This window comes from Nyctereutes procyonoides, unplaced genomic scaffold (genome assembly GCF_905146905.1).
Source record: "Nyctereutes procyonoides isolate TBG_1078 unplaced genomic scaffold, NYPRO_anot_genome, whole genome shotgun sequence".
NCBI lineage: Eukaryota > Metazoa > Chordata > Mammalia > Carnivora > Canidae > Nyctereutes > Nyctereutes procyonoides.
The window spans coordinates 23,422,823-23,445,007 of NW_026575024.1; the positions used below are offsets into that span (position 1 = coordinate 23,422,823).

General features: G+C 43.1%; 1 protein-coding gene across 1 annotated transcript; it reads left to right on the forward strand.

Moving 5' to 3' along the window:
• Positions 1-9,769: 9,769 nt before the first annotated feature.
• On the forward strand, positions 9,770-11,738 carry CUNH20orf173 (chromosome unknown C20orf173 homolog). The gene is made up of 4 exons (XM_055344435.1): positions 9,770-10,081; positions 10,311-10,489; positions 10,569-10,740; positions 11,550-11,738. Exons 1-4 carry the CDS (start codon positions 9,770-9,772, stop codon positions 11,736-11,738), a joined length of 852 nt encoding a protein of 283 aa, XP_055200410.1.
• The last annotated feature ends 10,447 nt before the right edge of the window (positions 11,739-22,185 follow it).

The window sequence follows — 22,185 nt, forward strand, 5'->3', positions numbered from 1 at the left end:
AACGCGCACGCTTGGCCCCACCCCTCGCTCGCCTTCGCCCCGGAGCCGCCCCGCCCATCAGTGTTGGGGGCTGCGGCGTCTAAACCCGGCGGTGGGTTCTGGTCCTGTGGTCGCGGCAGCCCTGTCCAGTGGCCCCGGTGCCCGGAGGCGAGTCTGCGGGGCAGAAATAGTAGTAGCAGCATTCGCTTGCCTTGACCTGGGAGCTCCGCCAAGAGTTTCACATCAGACTCTTGGAACAACTTGGAACCTCCCAGAACAGCGCCTTTCAAAGTGTCCCCAGCCAGAAACCTCATCATCACCTGGGCACCTGCTTATAATGCGTTATTATTGGGCCGCACCACAGACCTGCTGAATCACACTCTAGGAGCGGCTCCCAGGTGATTCCCTGCAGTTTGGGAATCAGTGCTGTAGAAAGTAGGTGTGACTTTTATCTCCATTTTCTGAAAGAGAAGCTGCCCTGTAGAAGCAAGAAGTAAGTTTCCCTAGATCACAGCCAGTTAATGGCAGGCCCTGATTCCGGCCATTTCTTCTGGACCTCAAAATACCCCGGGTGCCAGAGCCTGTTGGGTTGATTGTACTCGAACAGCCTCTCAGTGGTTCTGGCTCATGAAGCTGCTTGGCTCAGATCATTTCAGTGATGTAAGACCAGAACTTTGATAAAAGGTGGCACAGGGGACTGTGATAGTCTGTAGGAGAAATGGACTTGCTGGGTTAGGGAAGGCTTCCAGGAAGAGGAGGAGGGACCCCTGTGGGTGCCCTGTGGCTCTGATTCAGGAGAAGCTGAGCAACGTCAAGAGTCCTCCTTCTGCCCTCAGGCTGCAGTTTGCTAGGGAAGTGCAGAAAGAAAACAAGCTCCTGTTAGCTGAAAACTGACAATATGCCTAGGGCTGTAATCCTTTCTACCCTCAGAACAACCCTGGAGGGTAGGTGCTATTTCAAACCTCACTCTTAGATGAGGAAGTCATGGAGTGTACTGACTTTGCTTGCCTAAGATTGATGGGTTCCAAGCCTGGTTTTTCTAGCTCCAGAGCCTGGGTCTTTTCTGCGCGTTAGCTACCACCACCAAGTGTGAATGACATGCATTCTCGGGTGAAGTCCCAGAGACGTGAGCAGAAATTGTCCCCTGCTCTCTGGCCTGTGCCTATTTTGTGCTCTTCCTAACCCTCTCTACTCAGTGGGGCTCCAGGTAAATGATGCTCATTCACTCCTTCAACACATATTTATTGAGCTCTTCCTGTTTCCCAGCTCTTCCCTGGGTTATGGGAATACAATGGTGAATAAGACAGACTGGGCTCACGCCTACTCTCAAGGAACTTTCAGTGTGGGTTAGAAAGAGGTATACAAGAAATATATACATTCGACTTAAAAATGGTTAAGATGGTAACATTTATGTGTATTTTACAACATAAACAATTGGAAAAAATAAAAAGCAAGGGCACCTGAGTGGCTCAGTTGGTTAAGCATCTAACTCTTGATCTCAGCTCAGGTCTTGATCTCAGGGTCGTGTGTTCAAGCCCTGTGTTGGGCTCCCCACAGGGCATGGAATTTACTAGAAAGAAAGAAACAGAGAAAGAAAGAAAAAACTAAAAAGCAGAATGTGCCTTGTACTGTTAAGCAAATAATCAGGGAACTGTAACAGTGACAACTGGGACAAGGGACTTTCTGTTTTAGGAATTCCAGATTTAAAAAAAAAAAAAAAAAAGGAATTCCAGAATTAGATGGTCCTTCCCTTTCCAGACTTCTTTTAGGTGGCCATGACAGGAGACCAAGACGCTGAATAGTTAGAGATTGCACTCTTCATAATGTCAGGCTTTATACTCAAGCTTCAACCTTCTCCATCAAGGTGGGATCCATCAACCTTTGGAGCAGGTGGGGCCTGCACAAGACAGCTTCACTGTCACTGTGCACGTGAGGCAGCCAGCAGAGGGGGTCACTGGCCCCGGTTGCTGCAGCCTGCAAAGCCCAACGGGAGAAGAGGAAGATTTCAGTCTCTTTCGTTGGTTTCTTCTGCCCTGTCATAGTCTTCTTTCACCTTATTTTCACACTGATGAATGAACTTTTCCTAATTGTTAAAGAAATAAATGCATTTGGGGCACCTGGGTGGCTCAGTGGTTAAGTGTCTGCCTTCTGCTCACGTCGTGATCCTGGGGTTCTGGGATGGAGTCCTGCATCCAGCTCCCCGTGGGGAGCCTGCATCTCCCTCTGCCTGTGTCTCTGCCTCTCTGTGTGTCTCTCATGAATAAATAAATAAGTAAATAAATAAATAAATAAAATCTTTAAAAAAAAAAAGGAAAGAAATGCATTTGCAGATGTTACATATTCTCCTTTCCCAGTGCAGATGGACCATTTTTCTCTTGGGAGAAATATGGAGACCTCAGTGTATCTGGATTAAACACAATAGGCACAGTGTAGAAATCCCACTGCTTCCCCTGAGAAGGAAGACTCAGAACACAGCTGTGTCAGTGGGGCTCAGAGTCCAATTAGGAGAGCTTACAGACTTTAATAATATTGAGGTCAGAGAGTGGACCTCAAGATGAGTGACCTTTAAAATGAGACTTAAGGGCAGCCGGGGTGGCTCAGTGGGTTAGCGCCGACTTCAGTCCAGGTGTGATCCTGGAGACCTGGGATTGAGTCCCACGTTAGGGTCCCTGCGTGGAGCCTGCTTCTCCCTCTGCCTGTGTCTCTGCCTCCTCTCTCTCTGTGTCTCTCATGAATAAATAAATAAGATCTTTAAAAAAAATAAATAAAATGATACTTGAAGAAAAGGAAGGAACAGAGAGATGAAGTACTAAGCGGGAGGGAGTAATGTGTTCTAGGAAGAGGAATTACAAGTGCAAAGTTCCTGGGACAAGATAGAACTTAAAGTTCTAGAAACAAAGAAAAACCAGAATGCCTGGAAGATGTGAGATAAGTGAGGATTTTGGATTTTATTCTGTATGCAATGGGATGCCATTTTAAGGGTTTAAGCAGGAAATCAACTTAAGGTCATGCCAGTTGCTAGGTGAAGAATGGATGAGGGATGGATAGAACAGAAGTAGATATACCAGTTAGGATGCTACTGCAGGCTGTGGAAGGAAATATAAGTTTCCTCTTTAGAAAATATAAGCAAAAATATAATTAGAATACGAGCTTCCATTTTAATAAAGGAATCTTTTATTTCTGTAAAATACTTTTCTGGCTAGCTCTGTTGAGCTAAGACAGTGGTTCTTTGGGATGCTTGGGTGGCTCAGTGGTTGAGCATCTGCCTTTGGCTCAGGGCGTGATCCCAGATTCCCAGGATCGAGTCTCACGTTGGGCTCCTTGCATGGAGCCTGCTTCTCCTCCCTCGTCCTGTGTCTCTGCTGCTCTTTCTGTGTCTCTCATAAATAAATAAAAAAATCTTTAAAAAGTAATCAAGGCAGTGGTTCTTAAAATCTGGTCCTCTGAACCAAAAGCATTGCTACCACCTGAAAACTTGTTAGAAATGCAAATTCTCAGGCACACCCCAGAAAAACTAATTCAGAACCTCTGGGGATGAGGCTCAGCAGTCTGTGTTTTTATTAAGCTTTCCAGGTGATTCTGAGGCATGCTCTTGTTTAAAAAGCACTGGGCTAAGAAAATCTGAAGCAAATACTTTTAATGTGTACTGTGGTGCAACCCGCATAAGGAAGGATCTTCTTTCAGTATTTGTAAAACATTATTTAATGACATGAATCATGAAACAATGACTAGTAAGCAAGCTAATTATAAAGGTTGTAGTTCTAATAAAATAATATGTAGACTTAATCCTGGAAACCTTCCGGCTGAGAAACATCTTGAAATGCTAAAAAACAATTATCTCTTGGAACAGATAGCTGACTCATGAAAAAGTAAGAGAAATTCCCAGGGGCTAGAAGTGAAAGAGTTGAAAAAAGCAGTAAGCTTGTGAGCTGACTTTGTGACTCTGGGATAGGATGAGGAGAGGTGGCTAATGGACCTGGGGTGTCAGTAATCTACAAGTTTGGGGTTTCTTTCTTCTTTCTCTCATTCTTAGCATATAATAATTCATAGTAACATAGATATTTACAGCTCACAAATCACTTTCATATAAAAGATCACATAGCCTGGAAAGTAATGTGTTGGTAGCTATAATGTGGTAAGTGCTACATTAATTTAGCAAGACTTTGGAAGCAGTGACTTTTTTTATTGGAATCAAATAGATGGGAGGAGAATGGTTTCATAAAGTATTTTTTAGTCAGTGTGGCCTGAACTCCCCATGACCATATTGTATTGTCTTATAATCATTGTCAAAAAATAATGGGTGATGTCTTTTTTTGGGTACTGGCTATTAATGCCTATATCGGTAAAGGAGATGATACCTCCAGGCCTCAATAAAAAGGTGGCTTCTTGGGACGCCTGGGTGGCTCAGCAGTTGAGCGTCTGCCTTCCACTCAGGGCATGATCCCAGGTCAGGGGATTGAGTCCCACATCGGGCTCCCTTCAAGGAAGGAGTCTGCTTCTCCCTCTATCTGTGTCTCTGCCTCGCTCTCTGCATCTCTCATGAATAAATAAATAAAATCTTTTTAAAGAATGGCTTCCTAACAGATCTAGGCCCATAGAAAAAGGGTAGGCCAGAAAAAACAAAATGAAGTATCCACTTGTGCAGGAAGAGAAAGAGAATGCTTGAGAGTATCTCAACTTGTGTCTTTGATAAAAACAAATCATTGCTGGGACATAGTAATCACAGGCCTGTCTTCATAAAAGTTTGGAGTTTGGATTTATATTCTCTGCTTAGTCTAGAAGCTCCAAAATGGAGAAATTAAGTAACAATCGAGGGTGCCTGGCAGAAGCACACATGAAACTGCTCTGAGGAAACACAACTCAACCTAAGGCACATAGCATTCTCAAGGAGAAAACTCTGCTCTGGATGAGTACCTGATCTAATCTTCCAAAATGCAAAATGCATGAGGACAATTCCTCATGAACAAGAGTCAATAGACACCATCATCAGCATCATACTTCTGTGAACTTGAGATAATGGATTTTTCAGATAAAAACTATGTTTTTCTTTAAGATTTTATTTATTTGGGAGATAAAGAGAATGAGCATGTAAGCCTGAGCAGGAAAAGGGGCAGAGGGAAAGGGGTAAGCCGACCTTGCATTGAGCGTGGAGCCCAATGCAGGGCCCATCCCAGGACCCTGAAATCATGATCCCAGCCAAAGTTGGATGCTTAACGAACTGAGCACTCGGGTGCCCTGATAAAAACTATGTTTGTAATGATTAACAACATTTAAGAAACAATGAAGATGTAAAAATGATACCACACCAAGAAGAGTTGAAAATAAATTGAAATTTGGGTGCTTCAGTAGCTCTGTTATTTGAGTGTCTGACTCATGATTTCAGCTCAGGTCATGATCTCAGGATTGTGAGATTGAGCCCCACATCAGGTTCCATGTTGGATGTGGAGCCTACTTAAGATTCTCTTTCTCCCTCTGCTCCTCTCTCACTTCTCTAAAAAAAGAATGAATGAAAGAAAGAAAGAAAGATTAAAAATTTAAAAAATTGGGGGATCCCTGGGTGGCGCAGCGGTTTAGCGCCTGCCTTTGGCCCAGGGTGCAATCCTGGAGACCCGGGATCGAATCCCACGTCGGGCTCCCGGTGTATGGAGCCTGCTTCTCCCTCTGCCTGTGTCTCTGCCTCTCTCTCTCTCTCACTGTGTGCCTATCATAAAAAAAAAAAATTAAAAAAATTTCTAGAAATGAAAAATATAGTAATTTAAGTTAAAAAATCAGGGGGAGGGGATCCCTAGGTGGCGCAGCGGTTTAGCGCCTGCCTTTGGCCCAGGGCGCGATCCTGGAGACCTGGGATCGAATCCCATGTCAGGCTCTCGGTGCATGGAGCCTGCTTCTCCCTCTGCCTATGTCTCTGCCTCTCTCTCTCATTCTGTGTGACTATCATAAATAAATAAAAATTTAAAAAAAAAATCAGGGGGAGGGTTAAACAGCCAATTAGACACAAAGAGAGGAATATTGAACTGAAAGAGCTGAATATAATATAGAGAAATAAAATCATAACTATAAAAGGGAGATTCAGAATGAAGAAATTAATATCTCACTAATAAGAGTTCCAGTAGGAGAAAGTAGCAAGAAGGAAGGAGAGGCAATATTTGAAAGGTATGGATAAGAATTAGCCAGAATTAATGATAGGCATGAGTTCTAATATTTGGCAAGCTTGAATCTATTCAAATAGAGTAAATAAGCATATGTCTACATATAAACATCAGAATACCAAAAACAGAGGAAGTGTTAACATCTGGGGAAGAAAATGGATACTGACTTCACGAAAGTATTATATTATCCACTCTAGTGTGGTTAATTTTATTATTCAATCTAGTATCCTTGACACATTTTTTTAAAGATTTTATTTATTTATTTATTTGAGAAACAGAGAGAGGCAGAGACACAGGCAGAGGGAGAAGCAGGCTCCATGTCAGGAACCCGATGCGGGACTCGACCTCCGGTCCCCAGGATCACACCCCGGGCCAAAGGCAGCTCTAAACCGCTGAGCCATCTGGGGGGCCCTCCTTGACGTATTTTATAATAATAGAAGAGAAAAATTAACAAGGATTCAAGAACATATTGGTTAAGGGATGGGGCCTCCAGAATAACTGAGGAGCTCAGCAAATCCTCTCCTTAAAAAGCAATGATAAGACTATGTAAAATTGTCATAGACAGTCACTTCAGGACTCTAGAAATTGACCAAAAGGCATACATCATATTGAGAAGCATTTATTCAAGAAAAACTACCAAACCTTCATGTCATTTTACCCAGTGGCGTCTCCAATCTTCCTCACTCAGTTCTGTGGTGAGTCCTAATGGGGCAGGGAAGTTTGTGAGGAGTAGGAGCTTTGTCCTTAGAAGGAGCCAATTGGATTTGGAGCAGAGCTTAGAAAACACTTGCCCATGGACATTGTTGAAAACAATAGCAATCTAGTGGCAATCAAGGAAAGCCAACACTGCAGCTAGGCTGAAGTTATGATACTAGTGGGGACAAGCAACAAAATGGCACGCCTGCCAGACATTTAGCAGAGAGATCTGGGAACAAGATAGCCACAGTGAGCCTTGATAAGCTTTCACACAGCCCTGGTGGTCTGAAAGGCTGCACACTTGCACAAGACTTTACACATGCTCACGAGCGCTTAGAGAGCGTCCTAGCTATCTAGTCTTCCCTGACTGAATGTGAGGCCCAAGCAGGCAGAAAGTAAAAGGCGGGTAAATCTGTAAACTGCTCGAATTTTCAGCATGTTTCCAAAACCACAGAGAGCTCCATTGGTATAGACTAGAAGTGTTATTGGCTCAAGATGCTTAATTAAGTGTAACCTGAATAAATAAAATGTGGCATATCCACACAATGGAATATTAGTTGTCCAAACAAAACAAAACAAAAGAAACTAACTCCTGGTACCTGCTATAATATAAACCTCAAAAACATTACACTAGGAAAAGAAGTTAGATACAAGAAACCATATAATGTATGATTCCATTTATACGAGATGATCAAACAAGGCAAAAAAACAAGTTTTTTTCCTTTTTAAAAAAACATTTATTTATTCATGAGACACACACACACACACACACACACAGAGAGAGAGAGAGAGAGAGAGAGAGAGAGAGAGAGAGAGAGGCAGAGACACAGGCAGAAGCAGGCTCCATGCACTCAATCCTGGGTCTCCAGGATCACACCCTGGGCCAAAGGCGGCGCTAAACCGCTGAGCCACTGGGGCTGCCCAAACAAGGCAAATCTATAGAGGAAGTAGGTTTGAGTTGCTTGGAATGAGGAGAGAGATTGATGGTAAATGTGAATGAGGGGTCTCTGATGAGAATGTTCGAAACTGGGTTGTGGTGATGCTTACATAACTACAAATTTACTAAAAAAAATCATTGAATTTAAAATGTGTGATTTTTTTGACATGCAAATTGTGCCTCAACAAAGTTGTCAAAAAGTTGTCAAGGCTAATATTTTAAGATGTTTTAATTTTTAAAAACTCCTACCTTGCCAGAGGCTGGAGAAGATGAAAATAGGACTTGATTGCTTACTGGGAATGGAGCTGCCTCTTGTGGGGATGAATATGTTCTGGAACTAGATGGAGATGGTAGCTGCATAGTACTGCACAATATACTGTCACTGAATTCTACACTTTAAAATGGTTGGAAAGGTAATTTTTGAGTGTTTTACAATAATAAAAAACAATAATACAATAATACAATAATAAATAAAATAATAAAATATATCACTTGATATAAAGGAAACTGCAATAAAACTTACTATACATTTTTTCCTAGAGGATTTTTAAAACCTTTTTATTTTGAGGGGTGCCTGGGTGGCACAGTCTGTTGAGCATCCCACGCTTGGTTCTGACTCAGATCATGGCCTCAGGATTGTGAGGTCGAGCCTGAGTCAAGCTTTGGGCTCTGCACTCAGTGAGGAGTCTACTTGAGATTCTCTCTTTCTCTTCTGCTGCTTCTCCCCGTTCTGTCTCTGTCTCTTCAAAATACGTAAATAAATCTTTAAAAAACAAAACACAACACAACTTTTTGTTTTTAAATAACTATAGGCACATAAGAAATTGCAAAAATAGTAAGGAGAGGTCCTATGTACCCGGTTTCCCCTAATGGTAGCATTTTATCATATAGTAGCAACAGTACATTGTCCAAATCAGGAAGTTGGCATTGGCACAGTACAATTAATTAAACTATAGACCTTACTCAATTTTTTTTTTTGTGAATTGTTTTAAAAGCTATAAAATACCCAGCTGGGGCACCGGGGTGGCTCAGTGGTTGAGCGTCTGCCTTTGGCTCAGGTCATGATCCTGGGGTCCAGGGATCAAGTCCTGCATCAGGTCCCTGCATGGAGCCTGCTTCTCCCTCTGCCCATGTCTCTGCCCCTCTCTGCGTGTCTCTCATGAATAAATAATAAAATCTTAACAAAAAGGGGGTGGTGGTGGTAGTGGAAATGAAGAAGGTGGTATGGAGACAGAAACAAATGGATGGAAAATGGTTTTGGAAATCACAGAAGGAGAAATCCAGGAGAGCCCATAGGTTTCTGGCTTGAGCCACTTGGTGACAGGTGGGACACTTACCGAGATGGAGAAGTCTTGGGAAGGAATTGGCTTACAGGAGAAATCATGAGTTAGGAGAGGTCTCTGAGACATCTAAGGTAAGTCCATAAGGCTGTTGGGTATGAGGTCTGGAGAATAGAAGAGAGATCTGAGCCTAGTTACACGTTTGGAGAGAGGGGCATCACACAGACACTAATTAGTCTCTCAGTTCCCTCTCATCTCTGCTCATGTATCCCACAAATATTTATTAAATGATTCTGTCTTAGGGATGCAGAGCTAAAAAAGACAGTCAAGTTCCATCTCTGCCCTCATGCAGACTGCTGGGATATCACAGACAGGACTGGGTAGCGGCTCTGCCCAGGCAGGCTACAGAAGGGAGGTCACAATGTATACTTTATGATGAGGTCTGTGGTATGATTGGTGGCATGGGGGACCACACTGAGAGCTAATCCTTCCTCCTGAAGGAGGATATGGGACCCACCATATGTTATCTCTCTGCGCTTGCACTTTCCATCCCAGGGCCAGCTAGGTCCTCTCTGGAGGTGAGCAAATGGGCAGGGAGGCAGGAGGTATGATGTGGTGGGTTGGGGAGGCATAGGGGCCAAAGGGGCAGAGAGAGCCTAGGGCCTCAGTTTCTCCTCCTTCTCAATCCCAGGTAGAGAAGTCAGTCTGCTGTCTGTCTGCCCCAGGACATGAAGCACTTGTGGCAGATTTTTGTCCTGTGGGTCTTCTGGGTACTCATCATGTGGCTGATGGCACCCTGCCTGGATCCCAAACCTGAATTGCCACCCCAGGGAAAACCGATGGTCTTGGTACCACGGCATTGCAACTGCCCTTGGCTCAAATTCAGGAGAAGTGGCTGCCCATCTGAGACACTAAACGACTCCCTCTGCTACCACAGAGCTGGAGAACGGAACCGATTTGCTACCTGCTATGAGAAGGCCCTGGAACACCTGATGGGGGCAACAGAATCCATGACCCCTGATACTGTACTCTGGTGGTTGGTCAGTGGTCAACCCTGGCCCCAGTCCCACCCCTGGTCCTTCCAAGGCCCAGCCCATGTCCCACTTTCTCACCCAGCCCCTGCCCTCGGCCCTGGTTTAGCGCACCTCTCCTCCTCATGGCCTCAAACCCTGACCACCAGTATAAGGATCTCACCCTCCAGGTCTGCTTTCTTTCCACTAGAGCCGATACCCAGCTCCCAGCCCCCGGTCTTCTTTCTGCTGTTTCCAGGGCATGAACTCAGCAAGTGGCCTTGGCAAAATGTGGGAAAAGCTGTTCAAGGTGATTCCCAGGCCCTCAGCGAGCCATTTCCATATCTACTGTGGGACTTGTGCTTTGATGGGGCACTCCCAGACCCTGTGGGGCCCTGGCCTTACCAGCAACGTCCACCAACCCACCTCAGCCTTCGGGTGGGTGCCGGGAGAGGGCAGGGCATGGGAAGGGCGTGGCTGCCCTCAGAGCTCTGCCAGTTTCTGCCCTCCTTCCCAGGATGAACGAAGGCTGTGTCCAGGGCTTCGAGACAGTGGGGAACCAAGCCACGGGACACTTCATCCATCCCGGGAATGCCAGCAACCAGGGCTCCTGGAGAAAGCTGCTGCTGCTGCTGCTGCAGTTTCCTGGTCTGGTGTGGACTTCAGATGCTCTGCGTGAGGAGGTGATGGTCTGGGAACCCAGATGTTCTTAGCACTGGAGTGAGGGGCGGTCACTGCAGGGAGGACAGAGGGGCTCCTGGCAGAACCTTCCCAGATTCTCAGTCTGCCAAGACTCCCCCACCTCTCAATTCTCTTACATTTTGGAGGGTGGTCCAGTGCCCTCGTGGAATGGAAGACCACAAAGACCAAGTAAGGGGACGGGAGGGAGGAAGATGTGGCTGTTGGCTGCCGTGCGAAGGGGCCCAGGTCGGCCCCCTCTCCTGTCTTCCCTACCTCCTGGTGATCAGCCTTACCTTCCTCAGGTATAACCAGGGCAACTGGCTGAATGATCAGGGTCAGTATGCTTCTGTGGGGCTCGTGGCTCTCTTCTGTACACCTGTGACCGGGTTAGGAAAGGTTCTTGTCCATTTCTCACACAAGATTTCTCTCCTTCAGGCCTTCAACACAGAGTCTAAAAATTTCAAGACCCTGCATCATCTCCCAGGCTCACACACTGGGCTTCTTGGTGTCCCCCAAAACATACCAGCTACCTTCTGCTTTCTCACACACTGCTGCTTCTGCCTGGAATGCCTTTCTCTTGTTTCCCTGGGGAGTCCTCTTTTCCTCCAATATGATGAGGAGCAGCTAGTTGATGCTCTCCTTGCCGGGCTCTGGGATCACACTGTGTGTTCAGTGTGTGTCTTCCCTGGGGAAGGTGAGCTCTGTTCTCCTCCCAGCTCCAGGAGGCAGGCTGTCACACTTGATGCTGAGTGAGGGCAGTGGGGACAAAGGCACGAATCAGCCTGCTGACACATTATATTCCTCTCTCATTCGCCAGGATGCCTGCTTCAGATTTGGATCAGAAAAGCAAGGAGAGGGATGCCAAGACTGGGAGGGTGTTAATCGGACTAAGAGCACTAAGGAGATTCTATGTGCAGCACGGAAGCAGGAATGGAAGTCAGCTACGGTGTGGCGGGTGAACTCACTGTCCACACCCGACACCCACCAGAGTCCCCACAAGTCCTAGTCCTTTGAGCGTCAAGGCAGGTTCTTGGGACAGTGGTGGTGACAGCAGCAGCAGGACCATGAGGACTTTCAGGGGTCAAAGGCAAGAGGAAATTATATGGATACCACTCAGTCTAGTGCTGAATAAAATTCTCGTCGGATCTGTTGCCTACAAGGACAGGGTCAGGAGATGAAGAGCCAAACTTGATTTCCAGATCTCAGGGGCAGTATTTATGTTACTTTCTCTGCTTGACCCTGGATGATGCAGGTGGTGTAGATTTAGACCCAATCTCACACAAAATGCAAGGCCAGACAGAGTTCTTGGGGGAAGCTCTTTTCCCATCTGAGGAAAGAGTTGTATAAGCCTTTGTATTTCATCCTGTACTGGGGGTGGATTTTTTTCTAGCTTAGCTTTTCACCAAAGGTTCAGCTCCTTGAGGTTCCTAGTGTTTTACAGTGACCTCTGTTCCTCCTCTGCCTCCCCTGGGCTCAAAGTCCTCAGCCCACATAGGCATTAAACTCCTAAGTTCTTGGACAAGCACTCAGTCAGCTAGATCACTCCTTGTGCTGTTTTTCAGGGGACTTCCTGTTTTATTTGGGCCTCTGCTCTGTGTTTAAAATAATTCTTGCTAAAATAATATATGCACTGGTAAATTTTTCAATTAACTCAGGAAGGATACACAAGACACTAGGGATGGTAGTTGCTGCTGGTAGTTGCCAGATACAAACTGTCTCTGGAAAATAAGTGGGGGAAAAGGTGGGGATGGATTTTCTTTCTTTCTTTCTTTTCTTTTCTTTCTTTTTTTCTTTTCAATGATTTTTAATTCACTTTTTGTACCTTTTGGACTATGTGTCATGGACCCATAATACACATTAAAAAAATAAATACAACTAAAAAAATTTACTATTTTTTAAAAATATTTATTTATTGGGATCCCTGGGTGGCGCAGCGGTTTGGCGCCTGCCTTTGGCCCAGGGCGTGATCCTGGAGACCCGGGATCGAATCCCACGTCAGGCTCCCAGTGCATGGAGCCTGCTTCTCCCTCTGCCTGTGTCTCTGCCTCTCTCTCTCTCTCTCTGTGTGTGACTATCATAAAAAAAAAAAAAATATTTATTTATTTATTCATGAAAGAGAGAGAGAGATGCCCTGGGCTGAAGGTAGCGCTAAACCGCTGGGCCACAGGGGCTGCCCAACTAAAACAAAAATTAACACTAAAAGGGCAACAGGGTAGCTCAGCTGGTTGAGCATCCAACTCTTGATTTCAGCTCAGGTCATGATCTCAGGGTCGTGAGATTGAGCCCCATGTTGTGTGTATGGGGGTGGTCCCCACTCAGCAGGGAGTCTGCTTCTCTCCTTCTCACCCTGCCCCTACTCTCTAAAAATAAATAAATAAGTAAGTAAGTAAATAAATAAATAAATAATAAAATCTTTTTGAAAATTTAGTTACTATATTTTGACCAGGGGTTCTGGATTTTTGTAGCAGGAGAGTTTTCAGGTTATCTTTTCATTTACTATTTTGCTAGAACTGGAGCCCAAACTAAGTCTTCAAAGCTCTCCTGCCATGAGTATGAGTGAGGTGGGTGAGTATGTGGTAAGTTTGATGATTCCTCAGAAAGTTAAACAAAGAATTACCATAGGAGCCAGCAGTTCTACTTTTAGGAAAATACCTAAGAGAAATGAAAACATACGTCCACACAGAAACTGGTACACAAATATTTAGCAGCATTATTCACAATAGCAAAAAGGCAGAAACAACCCAAATGTCTAGTGGTGAATGAATGGGTAAACAAATTGTGGTACGTCCATACACTGTGATATTATTCAGCTATCAAAAGGAGCAAAGTATTAATACATGCTACAGGGGCACCTGGGTGTCTCAGTCAGTTAGGCATATGCCTCAGCTCAGGTCATGATCTCAGGGTCCTGGGATCAAGCCCTGAGTCAGGTTCAGCAAGGAGTCTGCTTGTCCCTCTCCCTCTGCCTCCCCGACTGGTACTCTCTTTCAAATAAATAAATAAATAAATATAAAATCTTTTAAAAAAAATATAATACACGCTACATCTTAGAAGAACTACAAAAACATTATGCTAAGTGAAAGAAGCCAGACACAAAAGATCACATATTGTATGATTCCTTTTATATGATATATATGGAATAGGAAAAGCCACAGAAAAAGAAAGCAGATTAATGGTTACCAGGGGTTGGGGACAGGAGGCAACAGCGAGTGATGATTTAATGGGAACATGGTGTTTTTAAGAGAAGTTGAAAAAAATCTTTTTTTAAAAATTTAATTTATTAATGAGAGACAGAGAGAGAGAGCACGCAGCAGAGACACAGGCAGAGGGAGAAGCAGGCTCCACGCTGGGAGCCTGACACGGAACTCGATCCCGGGTCTTCAGGTGATCACGCCATGGGCTGAAGGCAGCGCTGAACCTCTGAGCCACCCGGGCTGCCCTGAGCCACCTGGGCTGCCCAAAAAAAGTCTTGAAAATAGAGCTGGTGGCTGGCTACACAACATTGTGAGTACATTAAATGCCACTGAATTGCATACCTGAATAGTTCATTGTATTATGTGTGTTCTGTGAATTTCACCTTGATAAAAAAAGCAGTTGCATAAAAATGCATATCACGTGATTACATCTAATGTTAAAAAATATACACAATTAAATAATATACTGCTTAGATACACAATGATGTAGTAAAAATAAAATGCCAAGGGAATGATAAATACAAATTTCTCCGTATTGTTAACATCTGGCAGGGAAGAAGGAGCATCCGTCTTCAGTGATTAAGATAGGTGCATGGGGGGCACCTGGAGAACCTGGGTGGCTCAGTCAGTTAAGCAGAAAGCTCTTGATTTTGGCTCAAGTCATGATCTCAGTCATGAGATGGAGCCCCAGGTCAGGGCTCTGCACTCAGTGGGGTGCAGAGATTCTCCTCTCCCTCTCTCCCTGCCCCTCCCCACCTCAAATAGATAAATCAGTCTTTTTTTTTTTTTTTTTTTTTAAATATATATTTTTTTAATTTTTTTATTTATTTATGATAGTCACACAGAGAAAGAGAGAGAGGAAGAGACACAGGCAGAGGGAGAAGCAGGCTCCATGCACCGGGAGCCGGACGCGGGATTCGACCCCGGGTCTCCAGGATCGCGCCCTGGGCCAAAGGCAGGCGCCAAACCGCTGCGCCACCCAGGGATCCCTAGATAAATCAGTCTTAAAAAAAAAAAAAAAAACAGGTACATGGGTATTTGTTTTCTTTTATATTCTTTTATATGTATTTAATATTTTAATACAATTTAAAGACATAATAAGGAAGGAAAACCTGTCACATGCTGTAACATGGATGAGTCTTGAGGACATTAGGCTAAGTGAAAGAAACCAGACACAAAAGACAAATAATACATGATTCCTCTCTCATAGGAACAGAAAGTATAATGGTAGTTTCCAGAGGCTGAGATGGAGGGGAAGGGGAAGTTATTGTTCAATAAGAGTTTCAATTTGGCAAGGTGAAAAGTTCTGGAGATCTCTTTCAAAATGTAAATATACTTAACTGCCCACTTAAAAATGGTTTAGATGGTAAATTTTATGTTATTTACTTTTTACCACAACCAAAAAATTATAGTAATTAGAATTTAATTTTAGATACGTGGAAGAACTGTTGGCAAGTTCAGGTATGCATGAACTCACTAAAAAAGTTGCAAAAATTTTTTTAAAAGTTGCATGCTAGGGTAATAGTGTTCTAGCTATAATTGTAATCATTTGTCAAAGGCAACAAGCAAATATAAAATAAGTGGAACTATATCAAACTAAAAATCTTCTTCTGCCCGGCAAAGGAAACCATCAACAAAATGAAAAGGTATACTACAGGAGACAATATTTGCAAATCCTATATTTGATAAGGGATTAATTAACATCCAAAATATATAAAGAACTCCTACAACTCAATAGCAAAAAAAAAAAAAAAAAAAAAAAAGAACAATCCAATTGAAAAATGGGCAGAGGGCAGCAGCCTGGGTGGCTCAGTGGTTTAGCACTGCCTTCAGCCCAGGGCATGATCCTGGAGACCCGGGATCGAGTCCCACATGGGCTCCCTGCATGGAGTCTGCTTCTCCCTCTGCCTGTGTCTCTGCCTCTGTGTGTGTGTGTGTGTTGTGTGTGTCTCTCATGAATAAATAAATAAAATCGTAAAAAGAAAGAAAGAAAAATGGGCAGAGAAACTGAATAGATGAGTTTTTAAAATTATTTAGGTATTTATTTATTAAATATTTTATTTATTTGAGAGAGAGAAAGAGCACAGGCAGAGAGCCCCACATGAGGCTTGATCCCAGGACCCTGGGATCATGACCTAAGCCAAAGGCAGATGCCTAACCAACTGAGCCACCCAGGTGCCCCAAGATTTTATTTATTTGAGAGTGAGAGAAAGCAGGTGTACAGGAGAGGAGGAGAAGCAGAGGGTCAAGCAGACTCCCCACTGAGTGAGGAGCCTGATACGGGCCTTTATCCCAGGACCCAAGATCATGACCTGAGCCAAAGTCAGACACTTAACTGACTGAGCCACCCAGGCACCCTGAATAGACAGTTTTCCAAAGAAGACCTGCAAAAAAATGGTCGACAGGGGCACCTTGGTGGCTCAGTCAGTTAAGCTTTTGCTTTTGGCTCCAGTTATAATCCCAGGGTCCCAGGATTGGGCCCTGCATCAGGATCCTTGCTCAATGAGGAGTCTGCTTCTTCCTCCCTCTCTGTCCCACCCCCCCACCCCCACAGCTTGTGCTTTATCTCTAGCTTTGCTCTCTGTCAAATAAATAATAAAATCTGTAAACAAAACAAAAACAAAAAATGGTCAACACGTACATAAAAATGCTCAACATCAGGAAAATGCAAATCAAAACCACAGTGAGATATCCCCTCACACCTGTCAGAATGGCCATCACCGACATGGTACGATAATACCAAATATTGTATAGTTGAAAAGTGCTAAGAGAATAGATTTTAAAAGTCTTCATCACAAGGGACGCCTGGGTGGCTCAAGCATCTGCTCCTGATTCCAGGGTCCTAGGGTCTAGTCCCCCATCAGGCTCCTCGCAGGGAGCATGCTTCTCCCTCTGCCTATATCTCTGCCTCTCTCTCTGTGTCTCTCATGAATAAATAAATAAAATATATTTTTAAAAATCTTCATCATGAGAAAAAAATTGTAACCATTTGAGATGATAGATGTTAATAAAACTTATTGTGGTAATTATTTCACAATATAGACATATATTACATCATTTTGCTGTGTACCTTAAGCCAACACAACATTATATGACAATTTTATCAATGAAACTGGGAAAAAGATGAAATAGAAAAAATTTCACCAAGACAAAAACAGAATATCTTCATATACAAAGTAATTTAAATCTTACAGACAAGCATAGCAATTTTAAAAAGCAGCCTAATATTTTTGAAGAAAAATCAGACTTCTAATTATATTAAGAGACTGAAAAAACAACCATTAGAATGGTTAATTTGGGGGCAGCCCTGGTTGCCCAGCAGTTTAGCTCCACCTTCAGCCCAGGGTGTGATCCTGGAGACCCGGGGTCGAGACCCGCATCGGGCTCCCTGCATGGAGCCTGCTTCTCCCTCTGCCTGTGTCTCTGCCTCTCTGCCTCTCTCTCTCTCTCTGTGTCTATCATGAATAAATAAATAAGGTCTTTTTTTAATAAATAAAATCTTAAAAAATGGTTAATTTTGCAGAAAAATGTAACAATATCCTCTGTGTTAAAAGCTTAAAGTTGATGAAATTCAATTGGAAGTTAAACTTCCAATTTTAAATACTGAGAAATACTGAGAAATCACGAGCTAGCAAGTTTGATCTGGTATTTTGAACAAGAAATGATGCTGAGAATAGACTTACACAAGGTGAGTGTGAAAGCAGAGATAGACAGCAGAAGTGGACTTGATGGTAAGCAAACCCATTTGTTATTCCTGAGAAACCACAAGACCACATTTTCTGGTTGTCTTGTAGTTATGGCAATGTAATTTATTTCTGTTGGGTGTGTGTGTACATGTATCTCATGTGCCACTTCTATGCCTGGTCTAAATAATCTCCCATTTGCCACTTTCTTTTCCTTTTTAAATTTTTAAATATTTTATTTATTTATTCATGAGAGACACAGAGAGGCAAAGACATAGGCAGAGGGAGAAGCAGGCTCCCCATAGGGAGCCTGATGCTGAACTCAATCCTAGGACCCCCAGAATCACAACCAGAGCCAAAGGCAGATGATCAACCACTGAGCCACCCAGACGTCCCTCTCTTTCTCTTTTCCTAATGCCCAGCTGTGTGTGGCGACCCATGAAAATCTTGGAATCCTTTGTTGAAGATGATAGAGACTTGATGTGTATCTTACTGAGTGCCTGAGTACTTGTGGGGTAGAGGTATTACCCTATTCCTATCTATTTTGAATTTATATGAACAAGAAATAAATTTCCATTTAGTTAAAAAAATAGTAGCCATTTGTAACTAGCCCTATATGACAGAAAAGTACTCTTGTCATAATACTTACTATTAAAAAAATACTATTAATAAAAAGAGGAGAGAAAAAATTAGAAGCAGAAAGAATGCCATTAAGGACACTTTATGATGAGAGGGGAAAAATGCCTTTTTCTACTGGGGACAAACCCAAGATAGGTGGAATCAGGGTTCTGCCTCCCATTTATGAACCCCAAATGGATACCCCAGTTCCCCTTCCTGCCCATGGAAGCTAGTACACGGGCATGTGCCCTATGTGGGCTCAATCAGATGGTTCTCTCATGAATTTGAAACTTGATGTCATGATGCAAAAGTGCAGAATCAGAGATTACTTTCTCTGTAGTCTGAACTGGGCAGAGTGTCGGTATCCACTACACATTGTTTCATAGGAAACTTCCCTTAAAATGTACTGACTCAAGACAGCAATTATTATTTATTGCAATTCTATGGATCGGTAGGATAGTTTTTCTAATGGTCTTACCTGAGTTCGCTTATGCAGCTGCTGATAGCTTGTGGCTTGAGGCTGCATTGTCTCTGATGACTTCACTTTGGTGTCTGTGTCCCACCTGGGGTGGCTGAGGTCACTAGGCAGCTGGGCGTCTCTCTCCACACAATCTTTGATCCTGGGCTTCTTGGTGGAAGTCTTACCGGAGAGTGGAAGCTGCAAGGTGTGTTAAGGTGGAAGCTATGAAGTCACACGGTGTCTGTGCAGCATTGTATTGGTGAGATGAAGTTGTAACATGACCTCAGATTCAACAAGTAGGGAAATGGACTCCTCATCCTGCTGGAAGGAGCTAAAAAGAATTTGTAGTCATATTGAAACTACTGTCATCCCACAGGGTCAAGGATCTGGTTGCAGTGGCAACAGTGGTGACATTCAGGCCGGCCATTCCTGGGGTAGTCTTTGGCTACATCTTACCTCCCTTGGTGATAGCCTCAGACTGGTTCTGCAGCTTTCACATCTATTCTGTAAACTGCTAGATATTTAACCAGTGAGTTATTTTTGTGCTTACATTTAGCAATTTGTTTCTGTTTCTGAGACCAAGGATTCCAATTACCTCAGTCCACAAGGATCAAGCATCATACTTTTGTCAACAGCACCAAAGGCTGGAAGATGATAGAAAAATGTAAAAAAAAAAAAAATGTCATCAAGGTCTGGAACCTAGATTTTTGCAACCTAGATCCTCTACCCCCAGCCAAACTATCAATCAAGCCCAAGGACAGTGTGGTCGTTCTCTTCTCTGAGGCTGCCATAACAAATGACAAGGTAGTTTAAAACAATGGAAACTTATTCTCTCATAGCTCTGGAGGCTAAAGTCCAAAATTCATGTTGATTCCTCTGGTGATTCTTTCTTTCTTTCTTTCTTTCTTTCTTTCTTTCTTTCTTTCTTTCTTTCTTTCTTTCTTTCTTTCTTTTCTTTTTATTTATTTAACAGAGAGAGAGAAGGAGCGCACAGGCAGGGGAAATGGCAGGCAGAGCGAGAGGGAGAAGCTGGGTCCCTGCTGATATGGGGCTTGATCCCAGAACCGTGGATCCCAGAACCCTGGGATCGTGACCGGAGCAGAAGGCAGATGCTTAACTGACTTAGCCACCCAGGTGCTCCACCTTCTGGAGGTTCTGAGGGAGAATCAGTTCCATGCCTCTCTCTGAGCTTCTGTTAGTTGCTAGTACATTCTGTCTCTTTATATTTTTTGGCTTGCAGACACACAATTCTAATCTCTGCCTTCGTCTTCATATGGAATGCTCCCCTGTGTCTTCTGTTCCTAAATTTCCTTCATTTTAGGATACCAGTCATTAGTTTAAGGGCCATCTTAATCCAGTACAAACTTTTAAAAACTTGGTTACTTTTGCAAAAACCAAAATAAGGTCACTTTGATAGGTACCAGGGCCCAGGACTTGAACATATTTTTTCTGAGGTCACAATTCTATCCACCATAAGCAGAAAAATAGCTTTTCTAGACTTGCAAAGATTCAGAATGTTTATCTCCTATATGTCCTTTCTTAGGAAATTACAATAAACAATAAAAGGAATAAAAGTAGTCCTAGTTCACTACCAGATTCTATAGGAAACAATATTTGTCTACTCACTGTAATGTGAACATGATCATAGATCTTTGACTTTTAGAATCAGTCTCTAGTTCTCCACCATCAAATGTGATCGATGAGCATGTGACATTAGCTAGTGCAAGTAAGGAATCAAAATTCATCAATCTAAATTTAAAAATGAACACAATTCAGTTATTGGAAAGTCTTTAAGTATACTTGTTATAACTTGGATATGTAAATCTACTTTATAGATAATAACATTTTATTAAATGTATAGATCATGTCTTTCTGATGAAAACTGAGTGTCCAAATTGAGATAGACTGTGAGTGTAAAACACAATTCGGATTTAGAAGACTTCGTTCCAAGCACAAAGAATGCAAAATATCTCAATATTTTTATATTCACATATTTCTTGTGGTTAGTGCCGCTAGAGGCAAAGCACATGAAACTTAATGACATCACAGCTTACACAACAGAATGTAATTTTTTTTAATTTTAAGGGTATTTTTTGTATATTTTTTATTGGAGTTCGATTTGCCAACATATAGTATAACACCCAGTGCTCATACCATCAAGTGCCCCCCTCAGTGCCCATCACCCAGTCACCCCAACCCCTTGCCCACCTCCCCTTTGACTACCCCTTGTTCGTTTCCCAGAGTTAGGTGTCTCTCATGGTCTGTCACCCTCTCGGATATTTCCCACTTATTTTCTCTCCTTTCCCCTTTAATCCTTCTCACTATTCTTTATATTCCCTGAATGAATGAAACCATATGTTTGTTCTTCTCCGATTGACTTCACTCAGCATAATACCCTCCAGTTCCATCCACGTTGAAGCAAATGGTGGGTATTCGTCATTTCTAATGGCTGAGTAGTATTCCATTGTATATATAGACCACATCTTCTTTATCCACAGAATATAAATGTTATCCTTGATGGTATAAAAGTTCAAAATACCAAGGTCGGGAAGAGTAAAGGAAAATGATTGACAAGTAGAAGTGTATGGCCCAATATTCTCATCTCAGAGAGAAGGGCTTCAAGAAACCTTGTCTTGCAGTGACAGAATGAGGAATAGATGTTAGGGCCCATTCTATAAAGTTACAATGTGACCCAAGAGGTTATTACTAAGCATGATGATATGATCATACGTAGCAAGTAGTCTACATGTAGTATCATGATCTAGTGGTATGAGCACATTATTTAGAGCTATGGAAGCAAGTGCTGAAGAACAGAAGGGGAGATATGAGGGCAGGGACAGTTGCTTTATGTTAAAAGCCTTCTTGGAGGCGCCTGCATGGCTCAATAGGTTAGGCGTTAGGTATTTGATTCTTATCAGCTCAGGTCTTGATCTCAGGGTCATGAGTTTAAGCACTATGCTGGGCTCCAGGCTGGTGGAGATCACTTTAAAAAAAATTTTGTTTTAAAGATTTTATTTATTTATACATGAGCCACACAGTGAGAGGGGAGGGGTGCAGAGACACAAGCAGGCTCCCTGCAGGGAGCCTGATGTGGGACTCAAACCCAGGACTGCAGGATCAGGCCCTGGGCCGAAGGTGGCGCCAAACCGCTGAGCCACCGGGGCTGCCCCTAAAATTTTTTTTTAAATTAAAAAAAAAAAAAAAAAGTCTTTCTGTACAATGTGATTTTTTTTGAAAAAATAATTTGCGTGTATTTACCAATTCTCAAAAAGAAAATAAATTCAATGTTTGAGAGGTCTTAAGAGTTGAATAGAAGAGACCTGATATTCACTTTCATGAATTCGTCAAGATGAGAAATTTTCTCTGACCTAGGAGGTTGAGTGGCCCTTCCTCTTGCTTGCTTCTCTCTCTCCTGCTCATCTACATCAGACCTAGCACACACCTGCTCCCTCCTCACCTTCTTGTTTCCTTGGCACCTCACTTCCCAAGCTTCCCCCA

Excerpts from the sequence above, each read along its gene's own strand:
- CUNH20orf173 (XM_055344435.1), top strand. The coding sequence starts at position 9,770 with ATGAAGCACTTGTGGCAGATTTTTGTCCTGTGGGTCTTCTGGGTACTC. Across the intron at positions 10,082-10,310 it reads ATACTGTACTCTGGTGGTTG|GGCATGAACTCAGCAAGTGG; the intron begins GTCAGTGGTCAA and ends TGCTGTTTCCAG. Across the intron at positions 10,741-11,549 it reads CTCTGCGTGAGGAGGTGATG|GATGCCTGCTTCAGATTTGG; the intron begins GTCTGGGAACCC and ends CTCATTCGCCAG.